This window comes from Bos grunniens, chromosome 5 (assembly GCF_055505025.1).
Source record: "Bos grunniens cultivar Pamir isolate PY7600 chromosome 5, Bosgru_T2T1.0, whole genome shotgun sequence".
Taxonomy (NCBI): Eukaryota; Metazoa; Chordata; class Mammalia; order Artiodactyla; family Bovidae; genus Bos; species Bos grunniens.
This window is the reverse complement of record NC_141169.1, coordinates 8,261,199-8,281,224: the sequence shown is the minus strand read 5'-3', so window position 1 is coordinate 8,281,224 and position 20,026 is coordinate 8,261,199. Positions and strand designations below refer to the sequence as shown.

General features: G+C 39.6%; 1 protein-coding gene across 8 annotated transcripts in view; it reads right to left on the bottom strand.

The window, feature by feature from the left end:
• The window catches only part of NAV3 (neuron navigator 3), a 902,555-nt gene that overhangs the window by 169,284 nt on the left and 713,245 nt on the right, over positions 1 to 20,026 (bottom strand). For 7 of the 8 annotated variants that reach the window (XR_015163426.1, XM_086398822.1, XM_086398818.1 and 4 more), the window contains 2 exons: positions 19,820 to 19,935; positions 356 to 464 (listed from right to left, as the gene is read on the bottom strand). Coding sequence is in view for 7 of the 8 variants with exons in the window: in XM_086398822.1 (XP_086254948.1) it covers positions 356 to 464; positions 19,820 to 19,935 (225 nt within the window). In the remaining variant the exon portion in view is untranslated. Of the gene's footprint in view, positions 1 to 355; positions 465 to 6,958; positions 19,744 to 19,819; positions 19,936 to 20,026 lie in introns of those variants that run through there. The other variant, XM_086398824.1, reaches the window with a different exon arrangement.

Here is a 20,026-nt window from a genome sequence, read left to right as displayed (position 1 = left end):
TTTTCTGGAAGTTAACGACAATTAGTTTGAAAGACTCTCTAACATCCCTCCTCAGATGCATTTTAACTACAACATCTGCCATTGTCATTTAAGGCAGGCCTGAAAATCTATTTAGCAGTGATGGTGGTAGTTCAGTAGCTAATTCACTCTGAATGGGAAATTATATGAAGAGATGGTTAGGAGTAAAAAACATCACTGGATAGGTGTTGAGAAGTCACCAGTTGATTGTCACATAAAATTTAAGTGAGAAAAGAGTAAAGGGAAACTAAAATCCCTTCTTTATCATTATAAGAAGTTAGGTGCTTGCTGTAATTTTTTCTTTACTGGCCCCCAAACAGGCAGAACTGAAGAAGACCTGTGGCTTATCTGGGTCCCACGAAGACTAGACATCGTCTCTTCTAAATTCTGCCTCAAATCTGCTATGTTTTTAACTGTTCTCATTCTTCTTGTTTCAGGGTCTTCACCTAGGAAAGTAACACAAGAATTTGTTATTCATGTCATTTATTGTGTATATATATATATATGAGTTCCTTTCATCAAAACTTAAAATAATAGGTAGAAAATTCCAAATAACTATATCATCTGAAATTATATTTTTTTGTTCTACAAACAAAATGCAAATAGAAACAAATATAATGGTAAAAATAATAATTTCAAGTGGTGATAATATAATAATATTTCTTAGGTCTGAAACTCCAGTACTTTGGCTACCTCATGCGAAGAGCTGACTCATTGGAAAAGACTCTGATGCTGGGAGGGATTGGGGGCAGGAGGAGAAGGGGACGACAGAGGATGAGATGGCTGGATGGCCTCACTGATTCTATGGACGTGAGTCTGAGTGAACTTCGGGAGTTGGTGATGGACAGGGAGGCCTGGCGTGCTGTGATTCATGGGGTCGCAAAGAGTCAGACACAACTGAGCGACTGAACTGAACTGAACTGATGAGCTTAATCGTTGCAAAATGAGAGTCACCAGCTCCATGTTTCTGAGCTTAATTTAAAAATCTGCAACTAATTATTTCCATAATCGCCTATTTCAAAGTGTGCTCAGAGTAGCTGAGATAACCTTATTATGTAGCAAGTATACATTTGGATTTAGGGGAATAAGATGGAGGCCTTTTCTCATAAAGCAATATCTTTTCAAGTCTTTCAACAGACTAATGAACAAAGATTCAGAACTTGATTTGTAATTATTCCTCCACTTTCTACAGGGAACCAGACCACGCACATGTGACACCAAGAGTTGGAACAAAGTCCTAAGCATCTAATCTAGGAACAAGTCTACACATAAACAGCTCTGCTGGGGTGACAAATGCTGGCCTTATACAACCTTAACATATCATTCGGGGGCAGAGGGGGCATTAAGCCAGTTTGTTTATGGCCATGCAATAAAGTCCAGGCCAGTAACCTTTTCAAGCTGGTGAATCTGAAAATAAGGAGAACCTGAAAAGGGAGGAGAGAAATCATAGTCTCCATTTTGTTCAATGTAGCTCAGGAGTATGTCCAATGATCAGGAATTTTAAATAAAAAGAAAGAAGGAATTAAAAAAAAAAGAAAAAAGGTGAGAGGAAGGGGAATGAATGAATTAAGGAGACAGAAGGTATGGGAGGAGAGGGAAGAAGAAGAAGACAAAGGAGGGGATGGCAGGGAAGAGCACCGAAGAATTGATACTTTAGAACTGAGTTTTAGAAGAGTGTTGGAGAAGACTCTTGAGAGTCCCTTGGACTGCAAGGAGATCAAACCAGTCAATCCTAAAGGAAATAATCCTGACTATTCATTGGAAGGACTGATGCTAAAGTTCCAATACTTTGGCCACCTGATGTGAGGAGCCAACTAATTAGAAGAGACCCTGATGCTGGGAAAGACTGAAGGCAAAAGGAGAAGAGGGTGTCAGAGGATGAGATGGTTAAATAGCATCATGACTCAATGTACATGAGTTTGAGCAAACTCTGTAGATAGTGGAGGACAGGGAAGCCTGGTGTGCTTCAGACCATGGGGTTGCAAAGAGTCGGACACGACTGAGTGATTGAACACAACAGAAAAAAATATCATTAGAGTCATAGGAAAGGCAGAGGTAAAGAAGGGGTTTTACTAAAAGTGGCAGAAAAAAAGTAATAGTGAAGGACGAGAACAAACTGGAGACACACTAAAGTTACCACTGATGTGGTGGTATATCTAACACGTCACACAGTAGAGAAGCCGATGATTCTAAGTGGTGGTAAGAGAGGAAGAGTCTTAAGAAAGTGTTTCAGAATGGGAGAAAATAATAGCAAATGAAGCAACTGACAAACAACTAATCTCAAAAATATACAAGCAACTCCTACAACTCAGTTCCAGAAAAATAAATGACCCAATCAAAAAATGGACCAAAGAACTAAATAGACATTTCTCCAAAGAAGACATACAGATGGCTAACAAACACATGAAAAGATGCTCAACATCACTCATTATTAGAGAAATGCAAATCAAAACCACTATGAGGTACCATTTCATGCCAGTCAGAATGGCTGCGATCCAAAAGTCTACAAGCAATAAATGCTGGAGAGGGTGTGGAGAAAAGGGAACCCTCTTACACTGTTGGTGGGAATGCAAACTAGTACAGCCACTATGGAGAACAGTGTGGAGATTCCTTAAAAAACTGGAAATAGAACTGCCTTATGACCCAGCAATCCCACTGCTGGGCATACACACTGAGGAAACCAGAATTGAAAGAGACACATATACCCCAGTGTTCATCGCAGCACTGTTTATAATAGCCAGGACATGGAAGCAACCTAGATGTCCATCAGCAGATGAATGGATAAGAAAGCTATGGTACATATACACAAAGGAGTATTACTCAGCCACTAAAAGAATACATTTGAATCAGTTCTAATGAGGTGGATGAAACTGGAGCCTATTATACAGAGTGAAGTAAGCCAGAAAGAAAAACACCAATACAGTATACTAACGCATATATATGGAATTTAGAAAGATGGTAACACTAACCCTGTATACGAGACAGCAAAAGAGACACTGACGTATAGAGCAGTCTTTTGGACTCTGTGGGAGAGGGAGAGGGAGAAGGTGGGATGATTTGAGAGATTGGCATTGAAATGTATAATATCATATATGAAACGAGTTGCCAGTCCAGGTTCGATGCATGATACTGGATGCTTGGGGCTGGTGCGCTGGGATGACCCAGAGGGACGGTATGGGGAGGGAGGAGGGAGGAGGGTTCAGGATGGGGAACACGTGTATACCTGTGGCGGATTCATTTTGATATATGGCAAAACCAATACAATATTGTAAAGTTAAAAAATAAAATAAAATTAAATTAAAAAAAAAAAGAAAGTGTTGAGATGACTTTTACTGGAGGGAGTAAAGAAAGAACAATATTGCCCTTGTACAAGTTTCCCAAAATATACCTTTATATGTATCCTGTCACCAAGCCCTTTCCCTCAGGGAGAACTTTCACATTGCAATCAAACTGCATTTCAATCACCTACCTGCCAATTTCTTAATATTAATAACACTGATATTTGAATTACTTTCAACATTTTTTACATAAACTTTAAGAACACTATATTTTCAGACATTCCATTTTCACTCATCATTTTTTTTTAAACACCTTTATCACATTTTAAGTTTCCTTCTTCCAATCCAGCAGGCATCTTAAGTGTTTGGATTCTTCCCACTGAATCCATTGCTTGTTTACACAGCTTCCCTCATGTTTCAAAACCATCACCTCTCTCCCTCCTCTGGTTTTTCTCCTCATGACATCCACTCATGACACTGCACCACTCATAACCATCAGACAAATGGACATTTCCTCCTAGCACTTACTGAGCAGAACATAATCGCTGCCTCATTCACGTCAGGAAAGATAATAACCAAATCAAAATTTATTGCAGTAAATGTTCTCAATGACCCACAAAAGGCAAGATAAAGTTAAATGTACTTGCAAACCCCCTAAGGATGGCACGAGCTTGAAACAGCCTGTAAATTTGTATCCAAGTGATGTCTAGAGAAATAGTGGTGGGGAGAGAATGTCAACCTAAAAGGTAAAATATAAAAGCACAAATAATATGAAATATTTAGTTACAAAAGTTAGAAAAAAATGCATTTAGTGAGAAATGTATTTAGTCACAAAAATGTATTCCGTTTCATTTTTATAACCTTAAATCTAGCTATTATTCCTGAAGGAAGCCTCTTAAGTGTCAGACAAAATAGTAAAGGCTTATACACACATTTTCCAGAAGGCCATAGTCTGAAATTCACTTTGAGTTTTCAACATTAGTGTGAACTGTTTTCTCTTGGCTTGTAATATCTCTTCTCTGAGCAGGACACAGAATAACTGGCTTAGTTTGGTGCTTCTGAATCTTTACCTAACGGCAGACAGACCATTTAAACTGTGTGGTCCTGCTCTTATTTTTCAGGCTTTAATTACATGAATTGTACATGAACACTGCCAGTCCTGTTATCTTTTAGGAGGAAAACAAATTATATATGAATGAACCTTCAGTTCAGTTCAGTTCAGTCACTCAGTCATGTCCGACTCTTTGCGACCCCATGAATTGCAGCACGCCAGGCCTCCCTGTTCATCACCAACTCCCGGAGTTCACTGAGACTCACGTCCATCGAGTCAGTGATGCCATCCAGCCATCTCATCCTCTGTTGTCCCCTTCTCCTCCTGCCCCCAATCCCTCCCAGCATCAGAGTCTTTTCCATTGAGTCAGCTCTTAATAACCTTATTCACAGAGAATTATATCTTCTACAATAGCCGTATTACAAACATTATTTTTTAGAGTTTAGCTGTCTGATTTATTTGGAGAAATCACCTTGGTTTTTGTGGATTACCCCCAATAGGGAGTTGGATACAACATTTTTCAACTCATCAGGGTAAATCAGACACATTAGGGGGCAAAAATAGCAAAATATAACTAGCAGTTTTACTAGTTATCTTTTAAATATTCTCCTATATAGTTATAACACAAACCCTAGTCTATCTGATTTATTAGAATATATAAGAATAAAGAATTGAACCCAGGGATCTCTGCCTAAAAACTAACTTGGAAGAGGCCATTTTGAGTCAGAAGCAGAACCCAGTTAAGCACCTGGCAGAAATCCTGAAATTCCTGTGTGCTATGGGCTCGGATATATTTACCGACTTAAAATGCATCATTATTTAGGGAATTGCCTTGCAATGCTTCATTATCCTGATATGATTATTCATATCAGAGCTGTTTGAATAAACTCTTCCTCTCACTTTCTCATCTGCATTTTTGAATACTAGCATCTGTTGGGGGAGAAAAAAGCCTTACAGAGAACAATCCCATAAATACAATTAGCAGATACTCTGTTTAAGACCCATATACTACACAGGCACCTATGGAGAGCTGACCCTCTGACAGTAATGCTCCAAGTTATTTATGCACAAAAAGGCATGTGTCATATACACACCCACCCACAGCCTGCTATAATTTAACAGAACAACCAACACACGCTGTCAGAAGACTTCACTCTGGTCGTATCTTTGAAAATACTTACATAAGAGGTACTCAGAACAAGATAAATGCTACCACTTTCAAGGTATGATTTGAATCACATCACAAATGTGATTTGATTCTACCCTTTCAGAGTATCAAGAGAAGAAAAAGGAGTCTTAATTCTTAAGACTCCTTTTCTTGCCTTTTTCTGGATGCAGTTTTTTGTTTTGTTTTGTTTGTTTGTTTTTATAAGAAGCTTTCATCACAGAAATCACACAATGGTGAAGAAGTAAATCTTCAGTGTTTGATCATCTAGGGTATTGAGATTCAGAAATCACCATTCCTTCAACTGCAGAAACATTCTTCTTCTAAAGCTAAACTGACATGCAAAATGGAGCGATATTTGCCTCTGCTGTCTCTCTAAGCTTTCTTCTTCTAAAGCTGATTCACTGAGATTCCAGAAAAATCTCATAAAACCTCTTGTAACAGGAAGGTCTACAAAGAGAATAAAAGCAAACCTATATTTGGCAGCTGAATGAATCAGAAACAAAGAGATCACTGGTCTGGTTTAATTCTTGTGATTATAAGGGGTTCTATATGAAGGCCTTTGTGGAAATAAACACACTGATATAAAAGAGGATGTGGTCAATGGTTAAACACTAAGAGTTTTTGAAGAAGGCACCCTATGATATAAATATGGTACAGTAGAGCACTGGATTTAAAGTATCTCACTTCGCTTTCATATAGTTTACCTATTCAGGCAGGTGGCGAACTAAAGAGTTACTTCAGACTTATTCATACCTAGTTAATTGAAGATTGTATCAGAAGTTACTCCTAACAACCATGTCATCAAAAAGGCCTAGTTTGTAAAGCATCAGAACAGTTCACACTCATCTACATAGTGATTTGAACAGTTACAATGTACACACTCCTAAATATTTTTTGTCCAACACTTTTTAAAAAGTAGTCAAGCTGTCAGAAGAGACTTCTGCATTTCTGGAATTCTAACTAGAACGCATGGTGCTTGTCACTGAGGTACAAAGCCATCCTTCAGACACCAGGGAGGCAGCAGGAAAAAGTTGACTGCACAAAAATATTGAGCCACGAGCTCCATCATTCTTCATTTCAAATCTGTGGTGAGGTCACCTTGAGAGAAGTTGAACAAATAGGCCCTACTGACGACTAAGTAAAAAGCACATTTGGAGTTTTAAATCGTGAACACTTAATTATGGCTATCTAGACTCTGAGCCAATAATGCCCAGGGCAGGTGCTTGCTATTCACTTTCTCCATGTAGACTTTACAACTACTTCTCATAGTTCAGTTTGCCAAAGACAATCATTTCAAGACACAAGGAATTTAAAATTCTTTTGAGTCACGGTGGTTTAAAAAAAAAAAAAAAAAGTCAGTAGGAAGAACAGAAGCTCTATGGCTCATGCAAAAAGGCAGCTCCTTAAAACTCCATCCTCCTTTCAGGAGCAGACCCAACTTACCTAACAAGTCAGTGTAAAGGGCCTCTTCCAGATCGCCCAGCATCGTCAGGATGACATCTTCATCCAGATGGGCTGTGCCTTCCCGCAGGCAGCTTTCTCCCTCCTCCTCAGCCCAGCTCCGGCTGAGGCTGCCAGGCCTGGAGGACACATTTTCATCTTCAGACCGGCTGTCTTCATCGCTCTCACCTTCCAAGCCTCTTCTGGAAGTCCACTCCTCTAAGTTCTCACTGCCTGAGCGGCTGGTGGGCAGAAGGCTCCAGGCCCCAGGGAGGCTTGTGTGGTACAGGGACTGCACAGAGCGGGACGAGCACCTGGAGAGCGAGCGCCTCTCTGCATAGCTGGATTCCCTCTGGCTGGCCTTGGCAGCATTTCCAAACCAGTTGGAAATGCGCACAGCAGGGCGCCTCTCCCCCTCACTGGTGAGGGACAGACTGGTCAGAGATTTCTGCTTCTGAAGACAAGCTCTCTTTGGCCTTACTTCTTTGCTCCGAAACACAGAGAGTTCAGCCGGCCGCTGCATGGCTCTCTTTATTGGCTTCTTTTTCAGTTAGACTTCATATTGTCTTTCTGCACAGAGATGCCAACTGGCCCTTTTGCTTATAATTAACACATGCACTTCAAGAAAAGCCCAGAATCTAACATTCACGTTAGATTCTAGAGCTGTAGCACAATCAATGAGTTGCCCACAATTCAGCTTGCCACGTCATTGCCCTCATCAGCAGTACTCACAAACATTTTGCTTGGACATATCGGAAGCAGAAGAGAGTTCACCAGACACTTCTCCAGCTGCAAAGTAGCACAGGAAGCCAACCACGTTTTCCAATCTTCATCCAATCACATGTCTCAGCAGGGAGATGGGTCCACATTTCCCTCTATCGCTTCTGTATTCCCAAATGCGAGGAAGTGAAGCACAAGCACCCTAGATGTCTCTGACTGTGCTTTTTTTTTTTTTTTTCCCTGTCTCTCACCAGCCCTTCACTGATCTGGGTCTGCAGCCCTTAACTCTAGAGGAACTGACACGGTGTAGCATGCACAGCCTCCTCATCAGAGCCCTGTAAGAGCAGATTAAGCACCAAAGCCAGCCCTGCACGAGCCTCTCGTGTTTGAGTATTCCACCTGCATTCGCAGATCTACGGCTCTTCCTTGCTGCTGCAGTGGATGCTGCTGGCTGCCATGGCAGCAAACATCCTGCTAAATTAAAGCAGAGGCACGGAAGCGGCTGTCCAGCCTGGCATGCCACAGGTTTCAAAGCCAAGCCTGAATGAGATGCTACACGATTAACCCTCTTCACATTTAAATCACTCTAGGCTACCCCGCCTCAGATACAGAGGCACGCGCGCGCGCGCACGCACACACACACACACACACACACACACACACACACACTTATTCACTCTTACACATAACACACTCCACGACACTGAGAATGACAGACTAATTCTCCATAGCTGCAGGCAGCCGAAGCAGGCAGATCTGTCTTCTGAATGTTGGGATTCGTGCTACAAAAGCACAAATCAAATTCAAGAGTGTAAAGGACCTAAAAAACACTCTCCACCGGCAGGCAGATAATGGTTTAAAGGGAAAGACTTCACCTTCTCTTTTAAAGAGCAAATTCAAGGGCTTTTTATTTTGAGGATATTTAGTATTATACAATCCTACTGTACAATAAAAATCAAGATTTCTTCCTATAAAAATAGCAAAAAATAAAACCTTTAAAAGTTTTTTTTTTTTTTTTAATTTTGAGAAGGGATATTTTTACTCAAAGCATATAATTGAGAGTTAATGGCTAAGTGTGTGGAAGACAGTGACGTGCCAAAAACATAAAATGTATATTATGTTTTCTGACATGGAACAGTTTTCCTAGTCTATTCTATAAACCTATCACTTTGTAATCTGTGTAAGATATTTATTTTTAATCTTTTGATAAAAAGCAGAAAACCTAAAGGGTAAGTTTCTTGTATTTATCTTGCACTGGTTACAATTGCCATCCTGAAATTCTGATTTTAGGAAGACTTTGAAAATACTTATCAAGTGTAGTAGAGACCATGTTCTACTGAGAGTTAATGAGAAGAGTATCAAGGAAAAGCTTATGAGATTGTTTCTGTCCGTAAACATTCCTCTCCAAAAGGGGGAAGCATGGAGAAACAGATTAAAATATTTGTGTCATTCAAAGTGATATAATTCCCTAGCACATAATTTTCTGAGCTAAAATGATCTAATTAATTCTGATTTTTCACCTCATATTGCTAACTTCAACTAGGTGGTGGGTTGTATTTGCTCGGTCATGTCAGATTCTTTTGCAACCACAGGGACTGTAGCCCAGCAGGCTCCTCTGTCCATTGGATTCACCAGGTAAGAATACTGGAGTGGATTGCCATTTCCTTCTCCAGGGGATCTTCCTGACCCAGGGATCGAGCCCTTGTATCCTGCATTAGCAGGTGGATTCTTTACCACTGAACCACCAGGGAAGGCCAAAGCTGGGGGTAGGGGGATGCCCGATCCTCTAACTATATAAATTATCATTACAATGTACACTGCCTACACCTTTACATAGATAACAACTTACTTTGCAAAATAATTGTTTCTTACGCTCAAGCTCAAGAGGGACCACGAGTACACAGATACATAAAAGAGAATCAGATGGAAAGAATGGCAATTATTTGTGATAAAAAATTTTGCGACTAAATGAACCTGTGAATTTTAAGTACAGATTCTCAATTCTCCACTCATCAAAAATAAATTATGTTTATACAAAATGTGCTTAAGTCTCCCCTGCTGGCTCAGTGGTAAAGAATCCACCTGCTAATGCTAGAGCCTCAGGTTTAGTCTCTGATGCTGGTAGATCCCACCTGCCGCACGCAGAGCAACTAAGCACCACAACTCTTGACTCTGTGCCTAGAGCCTGGGATTGGCAACTACTGAAGCCCGCCTGCCCCAGAGTCTGTGCTCTGCCACAAGAGGAGCCACCCAACTGGGAGCTCACACGCTGAAACTAAAGAGCAGCCCTGCTGGCGGCAGCCAGAGAAAAGCCCGTGCTGCAACAAAGACCTAGCACAGCCAGAGATAAATAAATATATAAATATATCGTGTTTAAATAAAATAAGGGTACAAAGGCTAAATCACAGAAACCGAAAACTGTCCTTCTACGACATCATTTTATAAAGTGTTTTTTTTAAAGATTAGAATGCTACTCCACTTTGGAGTTTTGTTTTGCTTTGTTCTTTCTTCACTTGGAGTTATTGTGATCCGGTGAATCACTAGATTACAAGACCAGAGTAAATTTGCTAAGGTTAGAAAACATTAATTTGTTTGATAGGTATTATGCTGAAGTACACATGTAGCATCTTCTAAAGTCTTACAGATTCACCAAAAATGGAATTCTTATGCTTTAGGCATTAACAGTTGAGCATATATAAGTAAAAGCAATAATGATGCCCTCTCTTTATACAAGGAAACTTGTGTACCAGTCAGCTTAGACCAGCGGTTCTCAAACCTAAATGTTCAGAACCTCTCTGAGGGTTTATTACAACTTAGCTGGCGGTGCCCCATCCCCAGCCCTATTCATTCAGACAGTCTGAAAGGAGCTTGAGACGTTGCATGTCTAACGTATTCCTAGGTGATGTAGTAGATACTGCTGGCTCTGGAACCCCACTTTAAGAACTTATAGGCTGAGACTAGTGGTTTTCAACTGGGTCCTCCTGAGGGGACATTTAGCAGAATTAGGAGACAGTTTTGTTTGTCACAAATGGGGATGTGGTGTTTCTGACACCTTGGAGAAGAGGCCAATGACGCTGCTACACACACTACAATGACAGGGAACCTCCTCCCACCTGACAAAGAATTATGCAGACTGCAAGTCAGTGGTTCGTTCCAAGGCTGAGAAATTCTGGCTTAGATTAAGTTATACTGTATTTATAAATGATTTAGAAATGTCAGTGGCTTACAGTAACAAAGATGCACTTTTGCTCACATTAATGTCCACTCTACGTTGGCTGCAGTTCTGATCCAGGTACCCTTCATACTAAGAGCCATACTAAAAGAACAACTTCCCATAGTTGGGGAGAAGAAGGGAAAAGAGATGAGAAATACCAGATTCTGCTCAAGAATGGCTCATGTCATTTTTCCATTCATAATTACTGGTCAAACGAATCCACATGGTCCATTCTGATTCAGTGGGGCAAAACATATAATCTTCCTGTAGGAGTGAATTTAGGAAGAGGTGGCTAAGTCCACTGGATTAAGTAACGAGAAGCTGGTTATTTTGAAGACATAATCCTAATAGAGAAAAGCATTAAAAGGGCATTTGTGTTTGTTTCGTTGTTTAAAGACACTGTCAACTTGTAGTTATAGTAGTTCTTCCTCTGGGAACTATATCCTTAAGTCCTTAAGTCTACCCTGAACAACAGCTGGGAACCTAATTATTGCTTCTCTAGAGGCAGTTATCTCTTCTTGCTTTGGGAGTACATTTAAACATGGGTGTATTCATATATATTTATATTAAACTGTTTAAATGTACGTTACACAAGGTGGAAGAGGAAGCCTCAGGGCATAATAGACAAACACCCCCAATCAATGCTGAAGATGTGAATCACTCTAATTTAGCCAATACCTCACATAAAACATAGCTACTACAATGTTCTGAGAAGGAATGTTTTTGAGCTCTTTAGTAAGCATAATTATAAAGTAACTATTTAAGTAGAAGATCTAAACTGATTTAAAATGACCTGAGCTTGATCATCTTAGTTTTTATAAATGTCCAAGAAAGAGGCAAGATAAATAATCATTTACAAAGATCTTAATATGAAGTATTTCCCATTATTCAATACAAAGTCTGGAAAGTCAGAAAAAGACACATGTAACCATTAGTTTATCTCTCTGTTTAATCTAAATTCTTACTTCCTGAATCCATCCAATTATTTAATTAAGTTTTTACAAATGATATATTAGCTTTGCTGATTCTGTTTCAGTTTGGCATCTACCATCATTTTTTAGTTGAATATAAATTCTAGATAAAGGTGAAAAAGTGGATTAAATAAATGTGATACACATTGGTAGACAGCCTTATGCAAAACAAGGGACATGTGTAGATGTATGTACTAAAAAATATCTAAAAACTTTCTAAATGATTCCACTGAAATGAAAAGTAAAGCCCACTTAGCATCTGGCAGAATCTCTTGGCACTTGATGAAAGGGATGGGTTCTACGGCCAAATTCTTTTTGTCAATGAAATAAAGAATAAAACCCAAGCCAAGCAGTAAAATCTAAACCGCTATTTCAGCTGAACTTGTAATACTGAGAGGATGGCATGACTCCTAAAGGACAGGCTGGAAGCAAGAAGCTTACTCACTCTGTGTCACAAATTTCATGAAACGCATCACCTGACTGCAATACTTAATAGAAACATCATCATCAGATTGGGTGAGTATTACTAGTTTGCTCCCCAAGAACATGAGAAACAATAGGAAACTTGAGAGAAATACATAGAGACTTTGGAGGGATATAAGGTTTCCAAACTGTAAAAGTCTTGGGCTTTCTCTAGAAAATGCTATTTTATTGAGTGTCATGCATTTCTGACATTTATATTTACACCTCAATTTAACTACATTTCTAACTTCTGGTACCATTAATCATGAAGACACTGTTCTTATTAACTCACATGAGTTATATAGCAAGCTGAGCTTCCTAGGTAACTTAGGGAATCCCTCTAACAAGTCTGCTTTTCAAAATGAACCATTCAGGTTTGCTCCTTAACAGTATCAGAGAACTTTACAGGTCATGCCTCTCACAGGTCACGCAGTAGAGGTGCTTTTAATGTTTGTTTAAGCAGACGGGGATTTTCTTGGGTAACACAACGTAAAAGTGCAGGGAAGAAGGAAGAGCGAGTTTCTGACATGGCTTGTTCAAGAGCTCAAACATTGAGCTAATTCTCTCCTACTTCAGGTTCTGTTTTCTCTACATTTGTTTCACGGGAGGTGAAGGTAACTGCCAGCACCTCCAAGCTCTCTTTTGATTAACTTTGGATCTAGTGGAAAAACACAGGTCTCTTTCCTAACAGTCAGGTAAAATTCTGAGACTGATTCTCACTGGTTCCAATTCAACTGACTTGGGTCACATGTCCACCCCTGAAAGAGTCACTGTGGTCAACAGAATGGGTTGTTCTGAAAGGATCTGCTTGGATAAATTTCATCTGAACCATATGAACGAAGGTTGATGAGGCTGTGGTTGGTTCCCAAAAAGAAAATCAAGGCACTGTTTTTAGAAGATGTGGCAATGCGGTCAGGTAAGACTGTACCAGGACATCATGTCCACTGTGAAGCCAATGATATTTAATATACAGAGCTTCTAACTTGATTGAGCCCCTTTCTAAATAATGCAATTTTGTATATTTAAAATTATTTTCAGGCTTTTCCAAATTGTATAGCCTCTAAAAAGTCACAAAATCTGATCTTATCCAGCCAAGACTAACTGCATCAGAGGAGTTCTATATTATTTACATGTATGAGGTCCCCATAGCAACATTTAGTGGTAAAGGTTCAACAATAACATGAGCATTGAAACTGTGGGTTAAGAAAATCCCAAATGTGCTCAGTTTTACAACAATAAATAGATGAACATAGTAAGGTAAGTAATTTTTTTTCAAATTTTTTTTTCATTGAAGTTGCTTTTTCCTGGAATATTATATACTGATTTCTTTATCCATTAGAATTCTACTGTACACATGTGATCTTCTTTTAAGCCCTAAATAAATCTTTACAGCAAAGTTAGTTGTTCCCATAAGTCTAGTAATTCAATTATTCATGGTGTTAAACTTTGTCTCTTATTCCTCTATAGGAGAACTCATGTCTTAGTCGTGTTTGTTTTCCTAGTCTTTGGCATGCTTGGCATTTATAAAGTACCAGTGATGATTATGGAATATAAACCATATCTCACAACAATCCTGTGAGTTTATTAAGCATAATTATAGTCACCTCATAAAAAAAAGGGAACCAAGAAACAGTTCAAACTGCTAAATAATAGCAGTGCAAAAGCCAGAATTATTTTTTTCTACTTCCTAGAACATTTACCTTCTCATATCTCACACTGTCTTTAAAGAAATTTTCTATGGGCCAGTCTAAGGTATGGCTTAGCAATAAAATCAAGTGTTTGTGTACTTTGTGGTTTCTGTAGCAATAAGAGAAATCAGAAAGAGAAAGAAAGTGGTGGAAAGGATCGAGAAAAGTTGTTTTTTTTATTATGATTGGAGAGAGAGCAGCATCCTGTGGGCTATAGAGTGATTTGGTATAGAGGGAGATATTAAAGAGGTAGAAAAGAAACTAATTCAAGTAAAAGTGGAGTAAACAGATATACAAGCTGACCATTGGAAAAGACCCTGATGCTGGGAAATATTGAAGGCAGGAGGAGAAAGAGACAACAGAGGATGAGATAGTTGGATGGCATCACTGACTCAATGGACATGAGTTTGAGCAAGCTCTGGGAGATAAAACAGGGATGCCTGGTGTGCTGCAGTCCATGGGGTCACAAAGAGTTGAACACGACTTAGCAACTGGACAACAACAAATAAGTATAAATGCTGGGCACGGGTAGGTATGGTGGCAGGGGTTTGTGAATTTTTTTTTCTCTGCTTAAGTGGTATTAGAGATTTGAGAAGCAGAGAAAAGGTATAAAATTGTCATCCAAAACCTTGAGATTTTTCTTAGATGACAAAAAACAGTAAATGCACCAGAGAAATATAGAATGATTGCCAGGCAGCATTAATTACTCAGTTGAGGTTGGTGGTCATGAATGTAAAGCCAATCACATCAACATGTCATGTGTTTTTCTCCAGGTTCATTCATTGCTGGTATAGACTAGGTGGAGATTTGAATGTCACTAGGTCAGGAAGCAACAGTTTGAACTGGACATGGAAAAACAGACTGGTTCCAAATAGGAAAAGGAGTACGTCAAGGCTGTATATTGTCACCCTGCTTATTTACCTTGTATGCAGAGTACATTATGAGAAATGCTGGACTGGAAGAAACACAAGCTGGAATCAAGATTGCCAGGAGAAATATCAATAACCTCAGATATGCAGATGACACCACCCTTATGGCAGAAAGTGAAGAGGAACTAAAAAGCCTCTTGATGAAAGTGAAAGAGGAGAGTGAAAAATTTGGCTTAAAGCTCAACATTCAGAAAACGAAGATCGTGGCATCTGGTCCTATCACTTAATGGGAAATAGATGGGGAAACAGTGGAAACAGTGTCAGACTTTATTTTTGGGGCTCCAAAACCACTGCAGATGGTGACTGCAGCCATGAAATTAAAAGACGCTTACTCCTTGGAAGGAAAGTTATGACCAACCTAGATAGCATATTCAAAAGCAGAGACATTACTTTGCCAACAAAGGTCCATCTAGTCAAGGCTATGGTTTTTCCTGTGGTCATGTATGGATGTGAGAGTTGGACTGTGAAGAAGGCTGAACACCGAAGAACTGATGCCTTTGAACTGTGGTGTTGGAGAAGACTCTTGAGAGTCCCTAGGACTGCAAGGAGATCCAACCAGTCCATTCTGAAGGAGATCAGCCCTGGGATTTCTTTGGAAGGAATGATGCTAAAGCTGAAACTCCAATACTTTGGCCACCTCATGTGAAGAGCTGACTCATTGGAAAAGACTCTGATGCTGGGAGGGATTGGGGGCAGGAGGAGAAGGGGACGGTAGAGGATGAGATGGCTGGATGGCATCACTGACTCGATGGACGAGAGTCTCAGTGAACTCCGGGAGTTGGTGATGGACAGGGAGGCCTGGCGTGCTGGGATTCATGGGGTCGCAGGGAGTCGGACATGACTGAGCGACTGAACTGAACTGAACTGAGGTCTATGGTTTCATCCAATGAGTACAATGAAGTAAGAGAGGGGTAAGTGAGTAAAGAGTACTTGCAAAAGTAAAATCATATTCCGTCACTATTGGAATTCATCTGATTAAGGAAGGAAGGACATGTAGAGTTTGATGAGGGTAAGTAAAAGGTAGTGGGATCAGCAATTTAGACATCTTAGAATCAGTAGTGTTGTCAGAGAATGAAAGGGAGCGCACTGAAAAGAAAGGAGGTTGTCATGAGCAAGAGTGGGCTGCATGCTAGTGGGATTATAGCGAAGGTGCAGATTCTGATGATGCCCAGATCTAGGGTATGAACAGGAGAGTAAGTAGCTCAAGGAGGGATAAGAAGACAAGATCATTAGAAGAAACGCCAGGGTTTGCCATCTCACTGGTCTACTTCCCTATGACTATCATCCTCTCATCACTGCTCTACCAGTATTCTCTCACCTGGATTTCTCCAATTATGGCACTCCAATGATAGCTTACTGAATACAAGGGAATATCTTTCCTTCATGAAATCTCCAGTTTGCATTGACAGAAATTTCCAATATTCCACCACAGACTCACTTTAAACACATGATCATAAGAATGACACAATCAAATCAGCCTCGTTTAGGCACTTATTTGCCATTTTCTTTCTTTTATTATATTCCTATCTAAATTATAGACTCAAATCTATGATTCTACAACAATAATTATTATAAAAACTAATATTATACCTTCTAATAAATCCATCAGGCTATTGTATAATGTTAAAGTCTAGTTTATATTTCACTTTCAAATATTTCATTAAAACCAGAACATTAAATGGAAATTTTTTTAAAAAATTCCAGTTTTACTGAGATACAATTGGCATATAGTACTGTATAAGTTTAAGGTGTAAAACATAATGATTTGACTTACATAAGTAGAAATATTAGCTGGAAGTATGAAAAAATGATCAAATGGTCAAAAGAATAAAGAAACTGAAGAAAGAATCAAACATGCTATTGCTTCAGAGATACTAAGTGATATACTAATTTCAGAAAAACAAGTTTCTTTGTAAAATTCACATAAAAATCTGAAGTCAAAGTGTAATAAATTCATTTTCTGCTACAGATTTGAGTTCTTGTAATTTGTAGGCATACTGATACTATTTGAAGGCATTCATGAATAAAGAAACATGTAAAACATATACATCTCCATACCACACTATGTTTAAATAATATATAGTCACAATACAGATACATATCATCAATCACCATGGGGTTATCTGAAACTATGGGAAACCAACACCTTCTCCTAGTGATTGAAAAAAATCTACAAATTGTTCAAGCAATTCCCCCCATAACATCCCCATAGCTATGCCTTGGCATTACCATTTCAGCCCTTACCCTGCACTGACCCATTTTAATTCCCACCTGAAAACTCTAAAGCCGAATACCATGGATGTTATTTCCAAAAGGAACCCTTGGGATGCTGTGCTGTCATTGTTGTCAGTATCCATGGGTGGATACTGCAGTAATGGCTAATGCTTGCTGAAGTGTTTAAAGTCTGATGAAGTGAGGAAGTTTCTTAACTTCCAAATTTGTGATATGGTTAGGCTCATGAGCTTCAGAGCAGTATTTTGAGTCCTTGGAGTACTGTGGTAATTAAAAAAATAAAATAAATAGTCCTTTTAGGTTTTTACTTAGACAAGGGCTGAGCCAGAGATTTATTGAACTAACAAATATACCTCTATGTCTATGCATTCTTATACTTGGAAACAGATAAAATGTTCTTCAAGCCTCTTCCTCCTTGTTGTTGTTCAGTCACCCAGTCATGTCCGACTCTTTGTGACCCCATGGACTGCAGCATGCCAAGCTTCCCTGTCCCTCACCATCTCCTGGAGTTTGCCCAAGTTCATGTTCATCACATCAGTGATGCCATCATCAGTGATGCCATTCAGTGATCTCATCCTCTGATTTCTGCCTTCTCCTTCTGCCCTCAATCTTTCCCAGAATCAGGGACATTTTCTCCTTAGGAGCATTGTATTGTGTTAAGAGCCTACTTAGCTCCTTGTGAATATTGAGCTGTATATAATACAATTATACCAAAAGGCTTCACTATGTGCCTAGGCTTATCCAGATCCTAGGAAAAACAATGCGCTAATGCTGAGAATCTGACAAATTGGGTCTGGAATTTGTATATGGCTTTTTTTTTTTTTTTTACATTATTTATATAAAATGAAAAAAATTTCCATAATTAGATTTTTCACAGAACACACATTTAGAGCCACTCTGCAGAAATATACAAAATAATACAGAATTGAAGATAAAGTAGGGTTGGATTGACCATGAAAATTTAACATTCCCACCTTGCGGGGAGCCAGCGGGAGGACCTCCACCCATGGCAAAGGTCATGAGGAAGGAGGCTCGACATACACAAAGGCGGGATCGAGCCTCAGGAGTCCCCCTGGAAATTCTCGAGCATCTACCCCCATAACCAGAGACTGCCTACTTTACTACTTTGTGCTCTCACCTACACCTCTGCCTTTATGGGGGGCTGCCCCCCACCACCTCTTTCGGAGAAGGAGTTAACTTAGAGCTCCAGTTAATAAAAACTCCTGGGCGTGACAAGAGTGTTTTAACCTACAAACTCCTCTGAAGGTTCTCTAGCCTGCCTGACAGGCTTGTCCGGCCACATGTGATTGCTCACAGCCTCCCAACCGTGAGAGGCACAAGATGCTTTAAACCTTCTAAAAACAGGTTCCTTAGAAAAGTTAGAAAACCATTAGTATAAGTATAGTGGGCTGATTAGAAATTGTTTTGGTGACGGGTTTTTCATTTGTTGAGCCAATGTTTGTTGCTAAGTCTCCACATCCCCTGCCCTTACACACATTAATGAATATATGGAAGAAATAAGTATTAACCTTTGATATTAATCACATTAGACCTTAGGCTAAGTAAATTCTTTCCTTAACTAAAACCCACCACATCCTCACCCTATAGGAATGTAACTTTATCTGGTACCTTTGGAAGGTGGAGTCTTTTTTAAGAATAATCAACCCTGGAGAAATAAGTGTCCTGGTTGACTGACTGCTGTCACAAGGAAAGGGCCATAAATTGTCAGCAGACCCCCTGGCCAGAAGATGATGTAACACCCCTAAGACCTCTGTATACTGTATATTTGTATGAAGCACCTGACTTTGATAAAAAGTCAGGACTGCTGACCCCGCGTGACTTTTGCATAACATCTCAGTGTATAAAAGTAGACCATGGAAAATAAAGAATGGGGATCAGTTTCTCGAAATACTGGTCTCCCCATGTCGCTCTCTCTCAAACTATGGCTGAGTCTCCATCTGAAGCACAGAACCCACCAAGCTTACTAATTTTGCCTGGGCTTCTAAGATCTGACCGGGGAGGCCTCAGTGTCTCCTCTCCTTTGGGAGAATGGAAGGATGCCTGTGGCCTACATAAGTGGTGCAAACTTCTTGTCTTGAAGTTTTATTAGTCTCCCGCGTAAACCAAGCTACTCAGCCTCTTTTCTCCACTGAATTTTCCTACTGAGCTATCCTCATTCTATTACTCTTTACATCTCTAATTAATATCTAATTGAAGCTATTGTATCCTGATCCTTGCCGACGCCGTCCCCGCTTTGAGCTCCCTGGATCAGCCAGGGCTGGACCTCGGCACCACCTGATCATTAATATTTTTTAAATCTGCAAATACATCCAAGGACTGCCTTATTAACAACAGAAGTTTTTCCAGATTGTCTCTGAGAGTATTCAACTTGACTGAGGGCAACAATTACTTAAAATCTCAGCCTCTGAGAGCACTACCCTTCTTTATAGAATTCTTTACAGAACAACAAAGAGATCATTCTAAGCAGAACAGTCAAATACCTAAACATCTCTGAAGCATGAAATGTACACAGTCCATATATGCCTAAGGGAAAACAGTATAGCACAAACATGACTTAATAAAAAAGACTTATGTAGAGAGATTACAAGAATTCTGAGTTTGACCTATGCATCAATCAGGTCACTTACCAGATATCTCCTCTAGGCACTGCTTAGCTGTCTTACTGTATGATAAATCCATCTTGGTAGGGCTGGTGCAGGAGTCGGCAGATGGTAAAGAAGTCCCTTCATTTTCTGGATGAGCTCTGAAATTAACCAAGAAGACAGAAATGCAGATTGCTATCATCAGTGACTCATCAAAGTTCTCTAACACAGGAAGAAATCAATGTATTAAAA